Source organism: Aquarana catesbeiana, linkage group LG02, assembly GCF_042186555.1.
Source record: "Aquarana catesbeiana isolate 2022-GZ linkage group LG02, ASM4218655v1, whole genome shotgun sequence".
NCBI classification, from domain to species: Eukaryota; Metazoa; Chordata; class Amphibia; order Anura; family Ranidae; genus Aquarana; species Aquarana catesbeiana.
This window is the reverse complement of record NC_133325.1, coordinates 530387103-530404157: the sequence shown is the minus strand read 5'-3', so window position 1 is coordinate 530404157 and position 17055 is coordinate 530387103. Positions and strand designations below refer to the sequence as shown.

At 43.0% G+C, this 17055-nt stretch overlaps 1 protein-coding gene across 7 annotated transcripts in view; it reads left to right on the top strand.

The window, feature by feature from the left end:
- The window catches only part of ZC3H11A (zinc finger CCCH-type containing 11A), a 754301-nt gene that overhangs the window by 493522 nt on the left and 243724 nt on the right, over window positions 1–17055 (top strand). For all 7 annotated transcript variants that reach the window (XM_073615852.1, XM_073615851.1, XM_073615846.1 and 4 more), the window contains one exon: window positions 4968–5594. In XM_073615852.1, coding sequence (XP_073471953.1) covers window positions 4968–5594 — 627 coding nt within the window. The remainder of the gene's footprint in view (window positions 1–4967; window positions 5595–17055) is intronic.

The window sequence follows — 17055 nt, the reverse complement described above, 5'->3', positions numbered from 1 at the left end:
TCGCCCCTGCTGCCCCCATGCTTCGGCATATATGCTCTTTTTTTTTTAACTGTGGTGGTGAAATCACCTCCTACAGCGCTGGAGTCACGGCTTTTATGTATCATGGGAGCAAACGCTGTTGCTGTCAAGATAAATACATCCGTGCTGCAACTGAATGGCGTACCTGCTAAGCAAATGATGGTTAACAATAAAACAAAGTAACATTACAGTATAACAATAAGACTTACCATACCTGCAAAGCAAATACAAAAAAAATTGCAAAAAATAAAACATTTTTTAACGCAACCTGTGCCTAAAATATATATATGCCGAAGCATGGGGGCATCCACCCGCAAAAGGTAGGAGCAAATCGCTCCTCCGCCCCTGCTGTTCCCATGCTTCGGCATTTATGCCCTTTTTTTTAACTGTGGTGGTGAAATCACCTCCAACAGCGCTGGAGTCACAACTTTATGTATCGTGGGAGCAAACGCTGTTACTGTCAAGATAAATAAATCCGCTCTGCAGCTGAATGGCGTACCTGAAAACAAAAAAATGATTAACAATAAAACACATTAAACAGTAAAGTATAAAAAATCGCATACCTATAAAGCAAACATGATAAAACATAATAACAATAAAACATTGCAGAATAGAATACAGTAAAAAAAAGAGCAGAACAATAGAGAGAGAATACAGAGAACAATAAAACGACACTTGGACTTGATGGACTTGTGTCTTTTTTCAACCTCACCTACTATGTAACTATGTATGTGACACTATTTTTGTTTTTATATTTTATATATTTTTTTTTTTTTACTTTTTTTTTTTTTTTTTTTTTTTACACTTTTTTTGTAACTAACTTTTGTAACTGTAACCGGTTCCAGGTTCGGGTCTCTCAAAATGTGATGGCATCTTGGGAAACCCTGTGAAAGTGTGCCTAGTCTGTGCAGTGCTGTACCCTACGCTAATCAACTAGTGTATGTTCAAAACATTCACCAATGCAAAGACCAGGATTGTTAGGACAGGAGGGACAATAAAAGCGAGTGTCATGCCTATATCCGCGCTTGCTGCATACGCAACATCTTTTTGGGGGGCTCGTTGGGTAGGTGTACTCGGGAGGACATAAAGAAAATGCCTCTCATGCAGCCGGCTTACTGCTTTTGGTTGGGGAAGGTGAGGTGGAGCACCGTCTGGAAACAGAAGGGCTGTGACGATCTCTTCCTGGAATTTAAGGAAGGATCCAGTCTGTCCTGAAGCTCTGTATAGCACATGAGCGTTCAGCAAAGCCAATTGAAATAATACAGACACTTTTTTATACCAGCGTCTGGCCTTACGGGCAACAAGGTACGGCGCCAACAACTGGTCGTTGAGGTCCACCCCTCCCATATTTTGGTTATATTTGTGGACACGGGGGTTTCTCCACAACGCCAGTCGCCGTAGTAATTTGGACCGCCGTGTCTGCATGAAGGGAGGTAAGAACGAAAACATTTTTATTATCCCTCCACTTCATAGCGAGCAAGTTATTACACTTGAAGCAGGCTCTCTCCCCCAGCCTAAGATGGGAATCTACAAGCCGCTGGGAAAAGCTCTGGCGATTAGGTCGCACGATGCCACATGCTCCAATCTGCTGATCAAACAAGTGACTAAAAAGTGGCAGGCTCGTGTAATAATTGTCCACATATGAGTGGTACCCCTTTCCGAATAAGGGTGACACCAAGTCCCACACAATCTTGCCAGCGCTTCCTATGTAGTCAGGGCAGTTTGTCGGCTCTACGTGGCTATCTTTTCCCTCGTAAACCATAAAACTACATGTATAGCCTGTGGCCCTGTCACAGAGCTTATACATCTTGACCCCGTATCTGGCATGCTTGCTGAGAAGGTACTGTTTGAATGACAAGCGGCCAGAAAACTTAATCAGGGACTCATCAACGCAGACAACTTGATGGGGAGTAAACAAGTCTGCAAAACGTTGGTTGAAGTAGTTTACGAGAGGCAGAATTTTGTAGAGCCGATCGTATTCAGGGTCTCTACAAGGACGACAGAGTTAATTGTCATTGAAGTGCATGAACCGCAAGATCTGCTCCTATCGTGCCCTGGTCATGGAGGCAGAGAACAAGTGCATATGGTGAATTGGGTCAGTGGACCAATATGACCGCAACTCACTGTTTTTAGTTATGCCCATGTTGAGGGAAAGGCCCAGAAAGAGCTTAAATTCGGAAACCGTAATTGGTCTCCAATCTCTGGCAAGGGAGGACTGGGGAATAGTGGCGATGTGTTGGCCAACGTACAAATTGCTTTGGTCCACAATAGATCTATAGAGATCTTCGGTGAAAAACAGCGAATAAAAACTACTAGGCCGCTGGTGCTTGCCAGTTCACCAGAAGGAATAGCGGCGCTAGTACTGCTCTGCTCTATACGAGGGACCTGTGGTTCTTGCACATCAACGACAAAAGAGGAAGATTGGGGACTGGTACACCTGACCTTGGCAGGGACCACAACTCCATCGTCAGAGCTATCTGTCATGGACCCGCTGTCCTCTACAGGATTGTATTCTGAGCCTGAATCTGACAGATGAGTGACTTCCTCTTCACTATCTGTCGTGCTCAGAAACGTGTAGGCCTCTTCACTAGTGTACCTTCGATTTGCAATTTTGGGCTCTAAATTTGGTGGTACACTAGTGAGACTCACAGGTAAAAAAGCTCCTGACTGTTGGCGACTGTATCAAAATGCTACCAAAAAAACAGTTAGCGATCGCAGGGATCAGGCCTGACTCTGCGAACGCAGCAGTTATGTGTGTTTAGTGTTTTGTAAGTGACAGTGATCGATTGATACTGCACTTGGGTGGGCTGGGCTGGGCTAAACGCAGGTGCTAGCAGGTATCTGGGCTGATCCCGCTAACACTGCGTTTTTGGAAACCCTAAACTGCTGGGGACGCTAACCTGACGCTGCCCGGGGCGACGCAGACCCTATCTGACCCTAAAACTTAACTTATATCACCGCCGGGTGATCAGGGGGTTAAACCTTTATTAGGTAATAAACAGCGGGTGCCCTGAAACTATAAAAAACAAACTAACTAACCAGCATCACCTGTAACAGTTATACGGTGATCACTGGTGAAAGGGTTAACTAGGGGGCAATCAGGGGGTTAAAACCTTTACTAGGTAGTATATGGGGGTCCCTGACGCTATAAAACGCTGAACCTAAATACTTACCTCCCTAACTAGCGTCACCTGTGACACTAATACAACGATCAGAAAAACGATTGCTTAATGAAACTGGCGATGGGGGGTGATCAAGGGGTTAAAAGCTTCTTCACAGTAAGAGCTGTGAAAATGGGGAATAGACTCCTTCAAGAACTAGTTCTGGCCAGCTTTGTAGATGGTTTTAAAAAAAAAAAAGAGCCAGATTCTTTCTTAAAGGATAAGTTCACTTTAAAAAAAAAAAAATTAAAAAGGCCCATATGTTGCAGGACCCTGTAAAGCATTGCACCAGATCAGATCAGTGTATTCTGACAGGAAGACTCAATTAACTGCCACAGCGCTTTAGGGGGGGGGGGGGTGGTTGGGACCGGTGCATTCATAACATGTTAAATGTGAACTTATCCTTTAAGTGCACTTTTGCAAATTGGACCATGCTTTATAGGGTTTCTTTGCTTTTTCGCTTCCTCTGGATCAACTGTGACTATAGGATTAGATTGTAAGCTCTAAGGAGCAGGGCCCTCTGATTCCTACTGTATTAAAGTGTATTGTATTTGTACTGTTGTAAAGCGCTACGTAAACTGTTGGCGCTATATAAATCCTGTATAATAATAATAATTATGTATATGGAGGCTTTCTATCAGTTACGGACCCCGTACTCAAGAGGATTAGGTCTGCCGTATAAGCTTCCCTTGCCCTGTACCAGCACGATCCAAGATCCCTTAGCTCACCCGTTCACTTATCGAGACATAGTCTAGGGTGGCGCAAAAACCTCAACAGTTTATTAAAACACAGGTACAAAGAGATATACACTCAAAGGACAATCCCCTCTTCTTTGCATAATGACACAGGGCGAGGTAGACTGTACATTTAGTAACATGAGACATAGGTACATTCAAACTTTTCATCAGTAGACAGTCTTATCAGCAGATAGGGCTGTTGGAGAAATCCCCCCCTCCCAGCAACTAGTAGCTGACAGTGATATAATTAGCCCGTAAGCGAATCTGCATAAACATATACATAATAGTTTGCTCCCAGGGCAGAAAGAAACCATGGGATACAGCCACTTAGCAATAAACAAATAAACTATCTGCAACAGTTTGAGACACTCCTGCAATATTCCACCACTCTGAAATGTGGAACCAAGTTATTTTCATATATTTCTCCAGATATTGTTGATAAATATTACTGTCCCAAGTGAATGAGCCTCACAAACCACACATATACAACCCAGGATAACATGGGTAAAATGAAATGCTGACCGGTGTGGTTCTAGTGGTTAGCCTGGTCTAGTTAGGACAGACCAGACTGGGTTTCTCAGGTCACCCTGTGCCCCTTATAGACACATGGTTTCTTAACATAAGAGGGGCCTGGGGAGCTGTAAAATGGATTTCCAGACCTCTCCAAGGTAATCTGGGTTCCACAGGCCCCCTACCCAAAGTGACTATCTATGCACTACTGTTTTTTTATAGGTTAGACTAGATGGACTTGTGTCTTTTTTCAACCTAACTAACTATGTAACCCTCAGGCGGACATTAAAAGGAGAAGCAGCACACCGGTAATGCTTATCTATGTCACTCTCCTCCTATCAGCACTGCAACTCATTAGTTCCTTGTGCTGTTTCTCACTTTGCCAGTCTATGCTGTGCTGTAAAGTGGACTGCAAAAAGTTGATAGCAGGTCAAATGCAGGTACTTAAATAAAACAAATATAATGGTGTTCTAAAGAATACAGTTATATATATATATATATATATATATATATAAGATATATGTGTCTTATCTTTCTGCAGAGAAAGCTGCTAACCCAACTACAGATTTTCATATTAAGACCCTTCAAGAAATCCAAAAGGAAAAGGCCAGCCAAAGACCGGAGCAACAGCTTGAGTGTCGGACTATCAAAATTGAAGACCATTTCTGTTTAAAAAGTCATATTTTCATCAAGCCCCCGCCTGATATTCGTGTTAAATCATTACACGAAATACAGGCAGAAAAGAAGCTAAGGCAACTGAAAGATGGAGAACAGAAAGATGAAAATAATGTAGACAAAACTGACTGCAGAGTGGGTAGAGGTTTGCACACAAATCAAAACTTTGAAGATAAGAATTTGCCAGAATCAGAGAAAAAAAAACTGGGAAGCCAAGCTTGCGTTATTTGGAAACGCTTTTGTGAAAAAGGGATTAAACCATCACACCTCACTGATATTGTTCCCAGCAGTTCTGTCAGTTTAAAGGAGACAAAGGCTATTTCACAGCCAGTGGAAAAAGTTCAAATTAAAACCCTAGAAGAAATCAGGAAAAAAACCGCATTTAGAATCAAACACAACCGGCAAGCAATAAATACTGAAGTCCTAAAGTCTGTTTCCCAGCCACAAGTTAAGTTACATCATAAAAGGATTTTGCGTCTTTCAAAACCTCAAGGTAAAAACATTATTTTTAACATATAAATGGCAAAAAATGTACTAGTCCTAGTTCACCTGTGTCGTGGTTATGTTGTTTCATTATCATTAGCAGTTTTTCTTATTGTATTCTGCAAACGTAATTATATGTTACCGATTTTTTTTTTTAAATAAGTGACGTCTTCAGCATCAATCCTTGTAGAATAGGTCCATTCATGGCTTAATTTAGAAGTCTACTTAACTACCTGCTGACCACGCTATAGCCAAATGATGGCTGCAGCACAGTCACCCAGTTCTGGGAGGGCATCTATTGACGCCCAACCAGAACCGCTGTGGCTCGCATCCGGCGTGCTCTGTGAGTGCTGTGTCTTTCCGACACAGCTGATCACAGATCGGGGTAAATGGCCAATCACAGCAGTCCTTTACCACACGATTAACTGTGTCCGATCACAGCTGATCACAATGTAAACACACCTGCAGGTTATCGGCATTCCTTTCCTCACGCTGTCACAGCACGAGGAGCGCCGGTAACCGGCAAGTGCGAAAGTGGACATCTACACTGATAATCAGGGCACTGATTATCAGTGCTGCCCCAACAGTGCCCATCAGTCCCACCTCATCAATGCCTCCTCATCAGTGCTGCCTTGTCAGTGAGGGAGGAAAATTACCAGTTTCCACATTTTTTAAGAAAAACAATATATTTTTTTTTTTCAAAATTTTTGGTCTTTTTTTTTCATTTGTTTAGCAAAAAATTAAAAACCCAGTGGTGTACAGTGTTGTATGACTGCTCAACTGTCAAAGTGCAACAGCACTGAAAGCTGAAAATTGGCCTGGGCAGCAAGTGGTTAAAGTACAAATATAGTCTCCTATTTTAAAAACAAACATGCACTGCAACAGTTAATTATTAATCACTTGACCTCCGAAAGATTTACCTCCCTTCATGACCAGGGCATTTTTTGCAATATGGCACTGCATTACTTTAACTGACAATTGCATGGTCCTGCAACGCTGTACCCAAATAAAATTTGTAATTTTTTTTTCCCATAAATAGAGGTTTGTTTTGGTGTTATTTGATCACCACTGCGTTTTTTTATTGTTTGTGCTAAAAACAAAAAGCCTGACAATTTTGAAAAAAAAAAAAACTATTTTTTATTTTCTGCTGTAAAATATCTCTAATTTAAAAAATTGAAAATCTCAAATGTCTAAATAAATTCAGGCCAATATGTATTTTGCTACATATTTTTGGTTAAAAAAAATCACAATAAGTGTATATTGATTAATGTGTGCAAAAGTTATAGCGTCTACAAACTATGGTATATATACTGGAACTATTATTTATTTTTTTATATTAGTAATGGTGGCAATCAGTGACTTATAACGGGACTGGGATATTGTGGCGGACAGTTGGACACTGACCCTTTTGACACTTTGTGGGAACCAGTGACACTAATACAGTGATCAATGCTAAATATATGCACTGACACTGTACTAATGACACTAGCTGGGAAGGGGTTAAACATCTAGGACTATCAAAGTGTTAACTGTGTGCCTAGCCAGTGTTTTTGTGTAAACTGTGTGTTGCTTTTACCATTCCCTTTGCAGGGACAGAAAATCCATTCCTTCCCCCTGTCAGAACGGAGCTCTACCTTGTTTATGTAGGCAGAGCTCGGTTCTATGTCTCTGTCCAAGGATCGGTGGGTCCCGGTGGACATCTATTGCCCGGAACCCGCAGATCGGCTTCTGCTGTGAGTAAACACAGCAGAAGCAACCCACCAGCAGCACACACCCCCTAGGCAGAAGTGCAGAATGTCATATATATATATACAGTGTATGTGATTCTGCACAGTAAGGCTGCCCTGTAGCAGTATATCTGCTATAGGGTGGTCCTTAAGTGGTTAATACACCTGCACTTAACATTTTCCATTTATAAAGTCTTACAAATTTCTTTTGATCCTTCCAGTAAAGTCCACCTAATAAAGCTTACTGTGGTGATGTTGGCAACAACGCTGCACTGCTTCTGTGCCTGCTTTTATACTACAATGGGGAAAAATGTTGCAGAATGCAAGACTCCTGTCACTCTCACTGCTGATTAACCAGCTAAATTCTTGTACAGTAAATCAGCACCTACACCTAGTCCTCCCCACTTTTCTCTGGATTATTATCACTGCTCCTGTTTGTAAAACCCTTCCAGTGTTAGCTGCAGTATCTAGGAGGAAGAGCATGTAAGGATTTGATTCAGTCAGTGTAGGTAAAGCAAGATTTTTGTTTTCTTTGAGGCTTGTACATCATGGTAACTAGATTTGGTATTGTTTAGGCTGTTTTGCAGGAGTCGTAAAGCTAAACTCCAACTTTCTTTTCAATAGAACTGAATGGAATGATCAGACCCAGCATAGATCATACCTCTACACCATGTTGCTGTGTTGTCTGCAGATCCTCTTATATTCTGGGTTTAGTTGTGGCTTTGTACCATTCGACATTCTGTATAGCCTTCCATAGCACTTCCAGCTACCTCTCTAGCCTTAAACACACCCCTCTGTACAGTCTTTGAGACTCTGCATATGATGTAACTTCCTTCACAGCTCTATGGTGGGTGGGATGGAATACATCCTAATTAGCATTCAATCCCGCCCAGTCACACCTACAGGAAGAGTCCAAGTCATCCAAGTCCAACCTCACAGATCACAGCATTATTCAAAATCAAATAGGAAACGCCTTCATACACAGCCTGTTCTGAAAGCTAGCTGTGCTGCTACTGGGAGGGATGAATAGATACCCCTGGTACACACAGCACCACATGAAAGTTGCGTGACTTCCAGCGCTACTATCACTATCGCACAGAAAATGCATGCTTTTTCATGCAGATTTTGGAAACGTGCAGATGTGAACGAATGGTAACTTAAGCATGGCACGGGTTTCTGAACTGCACAGCAAAGCACGTTTACTGTGCAGGTTGACGCTCGTTTGGAAATGCACAGATGCGAATGCAGCCTAAATGGCAACTTGGGCGTGATGCACATTGCTACGCATTTTCAAACACATGGCAAAGCATGTGTTTTCTTGTGGTTTCCTGTTTCCATTTGTAAACATGCAGGTGTGAACGAATGATAATACACGCGCACTTCACATTGTCTTTTCAAAACTCACGGAAAAGATTATTTCTTTATCGCACATCATAGGACACAGAGCCTTAAGTATTTACTTAGTGGGTTATAGCTACCTTCAGGTGTTGACACTGGCACACCCAATACAGGAAGTTGACTCCCCTATATAACCCCTCATCCTTCCAGGAGTCCTCAGTTTTTTCGGCAGTGTCTAAAGGTGTTGGTATGAGTGAAGATGTGCTCTGCGGAGCTCCAGGAGGGATCCATGCTGGATTTAAAAAGCCTCCACAACCGGATCCATCCCTCCACTGCGGCTCCAGGACGGTACCCGGCTTCGCATACAAGAACGTGGTTTTGCCTGCAATGCTCCTCTTTGAGGACTGGACCCTAGGAACCAAGACTCTTTGTGGTCTTGCTACATTACCTAAAGCTGTCCCGAGGGGTGCTATACATGGTCCAAAGGAGTGGAACCCCTATTAAAAGGGCCCCAGTCTTTGAAGGTTTAAACACGTTGCCTGCCGTGATGGGTGAAGTTTGGATCTGTCTGTTTACAGCAGTATTGTGCAGTGAGGAAAAGGTAGGAGGAAAGCATAGGAACTGCAAAGTCCACCTATGACTTTTCTTTCAATTATATTGTAAAATGCCTTAAAAACTCCTCTAGAGGGAGTAATAGTGTATAGACCCTGTTTAAATCTGTGCTAATACAGGATGTGTCTCAGCAGCTGGAGGGGAGGTCTCCTCGCCCCCTAAATAGGGAAACTGAGTGGATAGGGATACATGTTATGTTTAAACAAGCATAAATCTGAAAAGCTGATAAAAAGGCTGTGTAAATCCCCTTCCCCCGCCTCCCCTCTGAGGTGACTCTTGCTAAAGCACAGGAAAGGGTGTGGCGCATAGACAGTCAGGCTCACACATGAAAAAGCTTAAAGCTGATACTCTGGGAAAAGACTGTCTATCAGAGCAGCTGAAGCAAGGCTGCCACAGGACACACAAGCGCTGGTCCATGTACAGGCATTTGCAGTACAGGAAAAAACGCATTAGATAATTCGATGCTACCACTGTTTTTTTTCCCTACTATTGTTCAAATAAATAGAACAGTTCTTAGAGTACCTTTGCTTTTTGTGCTTTGCACTATAGCTTCAAGGCTTACTACTAAGGCACCAAAACCACCCTCAGGCGCTGGGAACTCCAGACATGCCTCCACATTGTCATCCTCTCCGGAGATACCTGACATGGCAAGCCAGGGTGACTCATTGGAAGCAATTGGTGGTGCAACTGCTTCTCACACTTCAGCCCCTGTATATGTGACTGAAGATGCATTTTCCTCTGCCCTACAGGGCTTAGAAGGAAGATTAGGGGCTTTAATCGCATCTTCAATTAAAGAGGATAAGAAGTATGCTAGATCCCTCTCTCCCACTCCAAACCCCTTACAGTGGGGACAGGATGAGGTATTACCCTCAAACGATCAGGAAAAACAAACCGGTTACTCCTCTGCGGAGGAAGCAACAGTTGAAGTTTCAGCTTCACAATCTGAGGTACAAATCCTTACGGACATGGTTCGCTCCACTTTCATGCTACCCCTAACCGAGTCAGCTGAAAGTCTGGTTTCTTCTTTGGGTTCCTTGAAACCTTTACAACCAGTGCATGCATTTCCAGCCCACACATTACTAGAGAAGCTTATTTATACCGAATGGGATCATCTAGATAAGCATTTTCTCCCTCAAAGAGATTCTCAGTTCTCTATCCTTGGTCGGGGGGGAATATTCACCAAAAAATGGAAAGTTCCAGCAGTAGATGCTGCGATTTCCAGTGTGAATAAAAGTTTAACTTGTCCAGTGGACAATGCACAAATGCTAAAGAATCCAACAGATAAAAAGTTGGAATTCCTGCTAAAATCCTTTTTTTCTTTAGCAGGTACTGTTGCTCAGCCTGCAATTGCAGCTATAGGCATCTGTCAGTCCTTAAAAGACCAGTTCACAGAGGCCCTTAACGGGCTCCCTGCACAACAGGCCAGTGAGTTGGCCGATTTACCAAAAGCATTCTGTTTTGCCATAGATGCTATAAAGGATTCTATTCACCAGGCGTCTCGCCTTGCACTTGTGCTAGTACACATGCGTAGGACCTTTTGGCTAAAGGGTTGGTCTGCCTGCAAAAACCTACTGTCTAGTTTCCCATTTCATGGGGAGCGACTGTTTGGCGATGATTTGGATAAATACATCCAGACAGTTTCCAGTGAAAAAAGTACTCTTTTGTCAGTCAAAAGAAAGTATAAACGTCCTTCGTTTAAACGAACTTTCTCTCCTGCGCCAAGCGCATCCGCCTCTAGGCAGTGGCGACGGCTTCCACCGTCAGATTCCAGAGGAAAATCGCAGGGTCAGGCCCAGGCTCAAAGGAAGACCTGAAGCCACAAGACTACAAAGCAGAATACTAAGACCTCTTCATGAAGAGGCATCTCCCCTCACCAAGGTGGGGGGAAGACTTCTGCATTTCGCAGAAGTCTGGCAAAGGGAAACTCAGGACAGATGGGCTCTCTCCACAGTGACTCTAGGATACAAACTACAGTTTCGGGAGTTTCCACCATCTCACTTTCTATGATCAAATGTTCCCAAGAATGCAGGGAAAAGACAATCCCTGTTTTAAGTATTAGACCGATGATTGACTCAAGGGGTAATCATACAGATCCCCACAGAAGAACAAGGTTTAGGTTTCTATTCAAACCTGTTTACGGTACCAAAACCGAATGGAGATGTCAGACCCATTCTGGATCTAAAAAATTTAAATCGGTTCCTAAAAATTCGCTCAAAATATTTCCCGCTCACCAAAGGTTTCTACGATTCGAAGTGATGCAACGGCACTTTCAATTCACGGCCTTACCCTTCGGGTTAGCCACAGCACCACGGGTATTCACAAAAATACTGGCCCCACCTCTAGCCAGCTTGAGGGCACAGGGCATAACGGTGTTTGTGTACCTAGACAATCTATTGTTAATAGACCAGTCAGTGACTCGCTTAAGGCAAAGCGTACGCATTACAACCAGTTACCTGGAAAGTCTCGGTTGGATCCTCAACCTAGAGAAGTCTTCCTTTAAAACCAGTAAGAAGGCTGCGTTACTTAGGCCTGATCATAGATACAGCCCAGAAAAGGGTGTTCTTGCCTCCAGCAAAGATCAGCTCCATACAAGAGCTGGTACGGATGGTCAAGTCAAAAGCAAATCCTTCAATTCGCCTTTGCATGAGGTTTTTAGGAAAGATGGTAGCTTTGTTCGAAGCAGTCCCCTATGCCCAGTTCCATTCAAGACTGTTGCAAAACAGAATCCTCTCTGCTTGGAACAAGACGATCCAAGCTTTGGACTTGCCAATGCGGCTGTCCCCAAGAGTGTCTCAAAGCCTCAGTTGGTGGTTACGAAGCCAGAATTTGCTGAAGGGGAAATCCTTCAGACCAATAATCTGGAAAGTAATAACAACAGATGCCAGCCTCTCAGGCTTGGGAGCAGTACTAGAGGAGACTGTCCAGGGACAGTGGTCAAAACTTGAAAGAGCCCTGCCCATCAACATCCTAGAGATTCGGGCAGTGTATCTGGCTCTGAAAACCTGGACCAAGAATTGTCCAGTCCGGATTCAATCCGACAATGCCACGGCTGTGGCCTATATCAATCACCAAGGGGGCACCAAGAGTCTCTCAGCTCAGAGAGAGGTGAACCATATCCTAACTTGGGCAGAAAGGAATGTCCCATCCCTATCGGCAGTTTTCATTCCGGGAGTAGAAAATTGGCAGGTGGACTATCTAAGTCGCCAGCAGTTATTCCCAGGGGAATGGTCTCTTCCCCCCGAAGTGTTTCAGGCTGTTTGCCAAAGATGGACTCCGGACATAGATCTTCTAGCATCCAGATTCAACATGAAGTTAGTCAACTTTGTGTCCAGATGCGCTGGTAACTCCGTGGGATCAGTTTTCACTGATCTACGCTTTTCCCCGATTCAGTTGCTGCCTCGACTTCTTTGCAGGATCAAGCTGGAAAGAAAGCCGGTAATTCTGGTAACACCAGCATGGCCCAAGAAGGTCATGGTACGCAGAGATCGTAAAGATGGCAGTGGAGGGTCCTTGGCCTCTCCCACTAAGGCCAGACCTGCTATCGCAAGGGCCGATATTACATCCTACTTTACGAACGCTAAATTTAACGGCTTGGCTATTGTAAACCACATTCTGAAGAAGCGTCGGCTTTCCAGGTCTGTTATCTCAACTTTAATCAATGCAAGGAAACCAGTTTCCAGAGCTGTATATTATAGAGTTTGGAAGCTTACGTTTCCTGGTGTGAATCCAAGGGTTGGCACCCTCGGAGATAAATTATAGGTAGAATCCTTGCTTTTCTACAATTGGGTGTAGAGATGAAGTTGGCCCTAAGTAAGGGCCAAGTCTCAGCCTTATCAGTTTTATTTCAAAGACCGCTTGCTACGCATTCTTTAGTCCGGGGTTTTATGCAAGGGGTGATGTGGATTAATCCGCCAGTTAAATCACCTTTAACACCTTGGGACTTGAATTTAGTTTTGTCAGTGTTACAAAAAACGCCATTTGAACCATTACAGCATGTTCCCTTAGTCCTTCTGACTAGGAAGCTGATATTTTTGGTTGCTATATCCTCAGCAAGGAGGGTTTCAGAATTGGCTGCTCATTCTTGTAAAGAGCCATATTTGATTATTCATGAGGACAGAGTGGGGTTACGCGGTCATCCAGGCTTTTTGCCAAAAGTGGTTTCAGGCTTTCATCTGAATGAAGATATTGTCCTGCCATCGTTTTTCCCAAAACCATGTTCCAGGGAAGAAAAGTCACTACATTGTCTTGATGTAGTGAGAACAGTGAAAATCTATTTAAAGAAAACTGCTCAGATTCGTAAGACTGATGTCTTATTTATTCTGCCAGAGGGTCCTAAAAAAGGACAGGCAGCGTCGAAATCCACTGTTGCTAAGTGGATTCGGCAAGTTATAATTCAAACTTATGATTTAAGAGGTAAGATTCCCCCTATTCAAGTTAAGGTGCACTCTACCAGAGCGGTTTGTGCTTCTTGGGCAGTGCATCACCAGGCCTCCTTTGCTCAGATCTGCAAGGCCGCAACTTGGTCTTCAGTCCATACATTCACAAAATTTTACCAAGTGGATGTAAGAAGGAATGAGAATATCGCCTTCGGGCGCAGTGTGCTGCAGGCAGCAGTATAGGTCCTCAAGGTCTGGGGGTGCCCTACGGGTTGTGTCTCCCTCCCCTCAAGTAGCATTGCTATGGGACATCCCACTAAGTAAATACTTAAGGCTCTGTGTCCTATGATGTACGATAAAGAAAATAGGATTTTTAAAAAAGCTTACCTGTAAAATGCTTTTCTTGGAGTACATCATAGGACACAGAGGTCCCGCCCCTCCTTTTTATGGGGTGTAAGTATATTGCTTGGCTACAAAACTGAGGACTCCTGGAAGAAGGAGGGGTTATATAGTTGAGTCAACTTCCTGTATTGGGTGTGCCAGTGTCAACACCTGAAGGTAGCTATAACCCACTTTACCTAGTAGTAAATACTTAAGGCTCTGTGTCCTATGATGTACTCCAAGAAAAGGATTTTACAGGTAAGCTGTTTTAAAAATCCTATTTTTTTTTCTTGCGAGTTGCTATGCATTCAGAAATGCACAGATGCAAATAAATGGTAACGCAAGCACACTGTGCGTTACCGCGTGATTTTGATAGGCATGGTGTGCATTGTCTTGTGGGTTGCTGTACGTTCAACAGTGCACAGATGCAAATGAATGGTAACTCAATCATGCTGTGCGTTTTCTTGTGGATTGCCGAGCAATTGGAAATGTGCAAATGTGAATGAATGGTAACACAAATGCGAGGTGCGAGGCCATTGTTTTCTAAACGCAAGACAAAGCACATGTTTTCTTTGCTGGTTGCTGTGCTTTTGGAAACGTGTAAATGAGAACACTAAATGGTAACCCTGACATTACGCACATTGCTGCATGTTTTTTAAATGCATGGCAAAGGGTGTATTTTTTTTTATTGCAAATTGCTGTGCACTCAGAAACCCACAGATGGAAACAATGCATGTGAGCCGCATGCTGCAACTCGTTTTTGAAACACTCACCAAAGCGTGTGTTTTCTTGCACTTTGATGTGCATTCAGAAATGCACAGATGCAAATGAATGGTTAATAGTGTGATGCGTGGTGCCGTGCATTTGCAAAGTGCGCGTTATTGTGTAGAATGCATGCATTGCTATGTGTTTTTGAAACGCACAACAAATTGTGTGTTTTCTGTGCTGGTTGCACTAGGAAACATGACATACATTGCTGCACATTTTAAAAAAAAACACACGGCAAAGCATACATTTTTTGTTTCAGGTTGCCGCGCTTTTGGAAACGGGCAAATGTGAACGAATGGTAACGCAAACCTGATGTGCACTGCTATATGTTTTTGGAACGCACAGCAAAGTGTGCGTTTTCTTGTGGGTTGTCATGCGCTCGGAAACGTGAAGATTCAAATGCAGCCTAAATGGTAATGAAAGTGTAACGTGCATTACCGTGCATTACAGAAACACAGATGCAAACCCAGTCTAAGTGACAACGTGAGAGCGAGGTGTGTTTGGTGGGTGTAACCATGCATTTTCTGTGTGTGTTGCATGATACAAGCATGCGTGAGTGCCCTCTTAGCAAGCGGCAGTGGGGGAAGAGTGTTTTGCTTGCGTCTATCTAGCAAGGTTATTCTGTGGTATAAGCAAGGAAGCTGAGATTTCTGCAGTGTGCAAATGTGCTTTACTATACAAAGATGCTGTACATACAAAAACTATTACAATCTTAGGAATACAATACAAGACTGACAGATCTCTATAACAAGCAAAATGCCTTTCAAATGAACAGCCTAAAGTCTATATCAGTACAAATACACTTAAAAGTTACTTATCTTCTGTTACTGTATGTTCGTGATCTCCATTGGCAACGATGCTTCTTGGACACCAGGAAGTGTTCTTGTATCATGAGTGGCGGCTTCTGATCTTCAAAGCATGATGGTGTGTGTGTGTGTGTGTGTCCCTACTCGCCCCCTTTTATGTGTCAGGCTGTTTGCCATAGCTGCCAAACAACAGAAAACATACCTCTTTACTGTAGATGTAGAAACAATGGATGCATCTACGTACCCATGGTCTAATCAGGCCAACACCTGACATTAAGCTAACAGTCATTCTTTCAGTTTGAGAGCTGAAAGGACCTCAAACAAGTACATTTCTTACTTGTTTACTGTAGCAATAGAGACAATAGCCTGTTAATTGAAATATCATCGAATACAACAATGATATTTACTCCCATTGTATAAAACCGCATTTGTTTGAGAAATCTACTTAAGCCAAAAACTGACAATATCTCTATGACCAACCACTACTGTGTAATGTTATGTCCCATGTATCTTAAGTCTGATTAATAAAAAAAATCATATTGTATCAAACGCAACACATTCCGCCCTAGATTTTTTTTCTTTCCTTTCAGACTCCATACAGAAAATCTCTTCATTACTAAACTCATTCTAAACATTAATTTTCCTTGAATGCAACACCTCCCATTCCTGTCGTTGAGAAGGTGTTTCAGTCTTTAACTAAAAGTTCATTAGAAAGTCCATTCTAAAGTTCTTTAGAAACAAGTCCGAGCTTGTAATACATCAAAGGCCTTGGTCTCCACAGCTCTTGCGATCTTCCGTCATTCTTTCCATCATGTAACCACTTTTCTCTGGTCTTCCTATAGATCAAATCGGAGACAGCCTGTGGAGTGGAAAACAAAGCGGATTATCTGTTCCTTCTAATAATACATAAACAGTAGATCCAGGCCCTTCAGCTAAAATCTCTCTTCTAAATGGCTTCTTGCCTGGATATCTGACTTACACTTTGCCCCCTGCCTGTACCCACTTCTGACCCTCCCAAAGAACATCAATAGGGAGGAGAGGAAATATACTGATATTTCCCAGAAGATCACTGCTGTTTATTTTGGAAGGTTTGCTGTTATGTAGCCTCACTTTCCACTCTTGCTGAGAAGTATCCGCTAACCAGTCAGAGTCCCAGCCACTGTCTTGAAGCTCATCTGTCAATGTAAATGTAACTCCAAACCTTCCTGCCAGATTCCCTCTCATTCCTATATAGTCTTCAGCTGCAGATACATTACTCTTGGTTTCTATGTCATGGGAAGCAGTAACATGGTATCTGTTAAGCCCTGTTCTTTCAGGAACCTTACATAAATACTGAACTCTGCACTCCAGCTGTGGAATCTGTGCCCCAGCCCCTACCATCCTCTCATATGGTGTGCTTTTGGCTATTGGCCTAGAATTTAACAACATGACTGCCTGTGTGAGGACCCGATCCCACCCCCTTA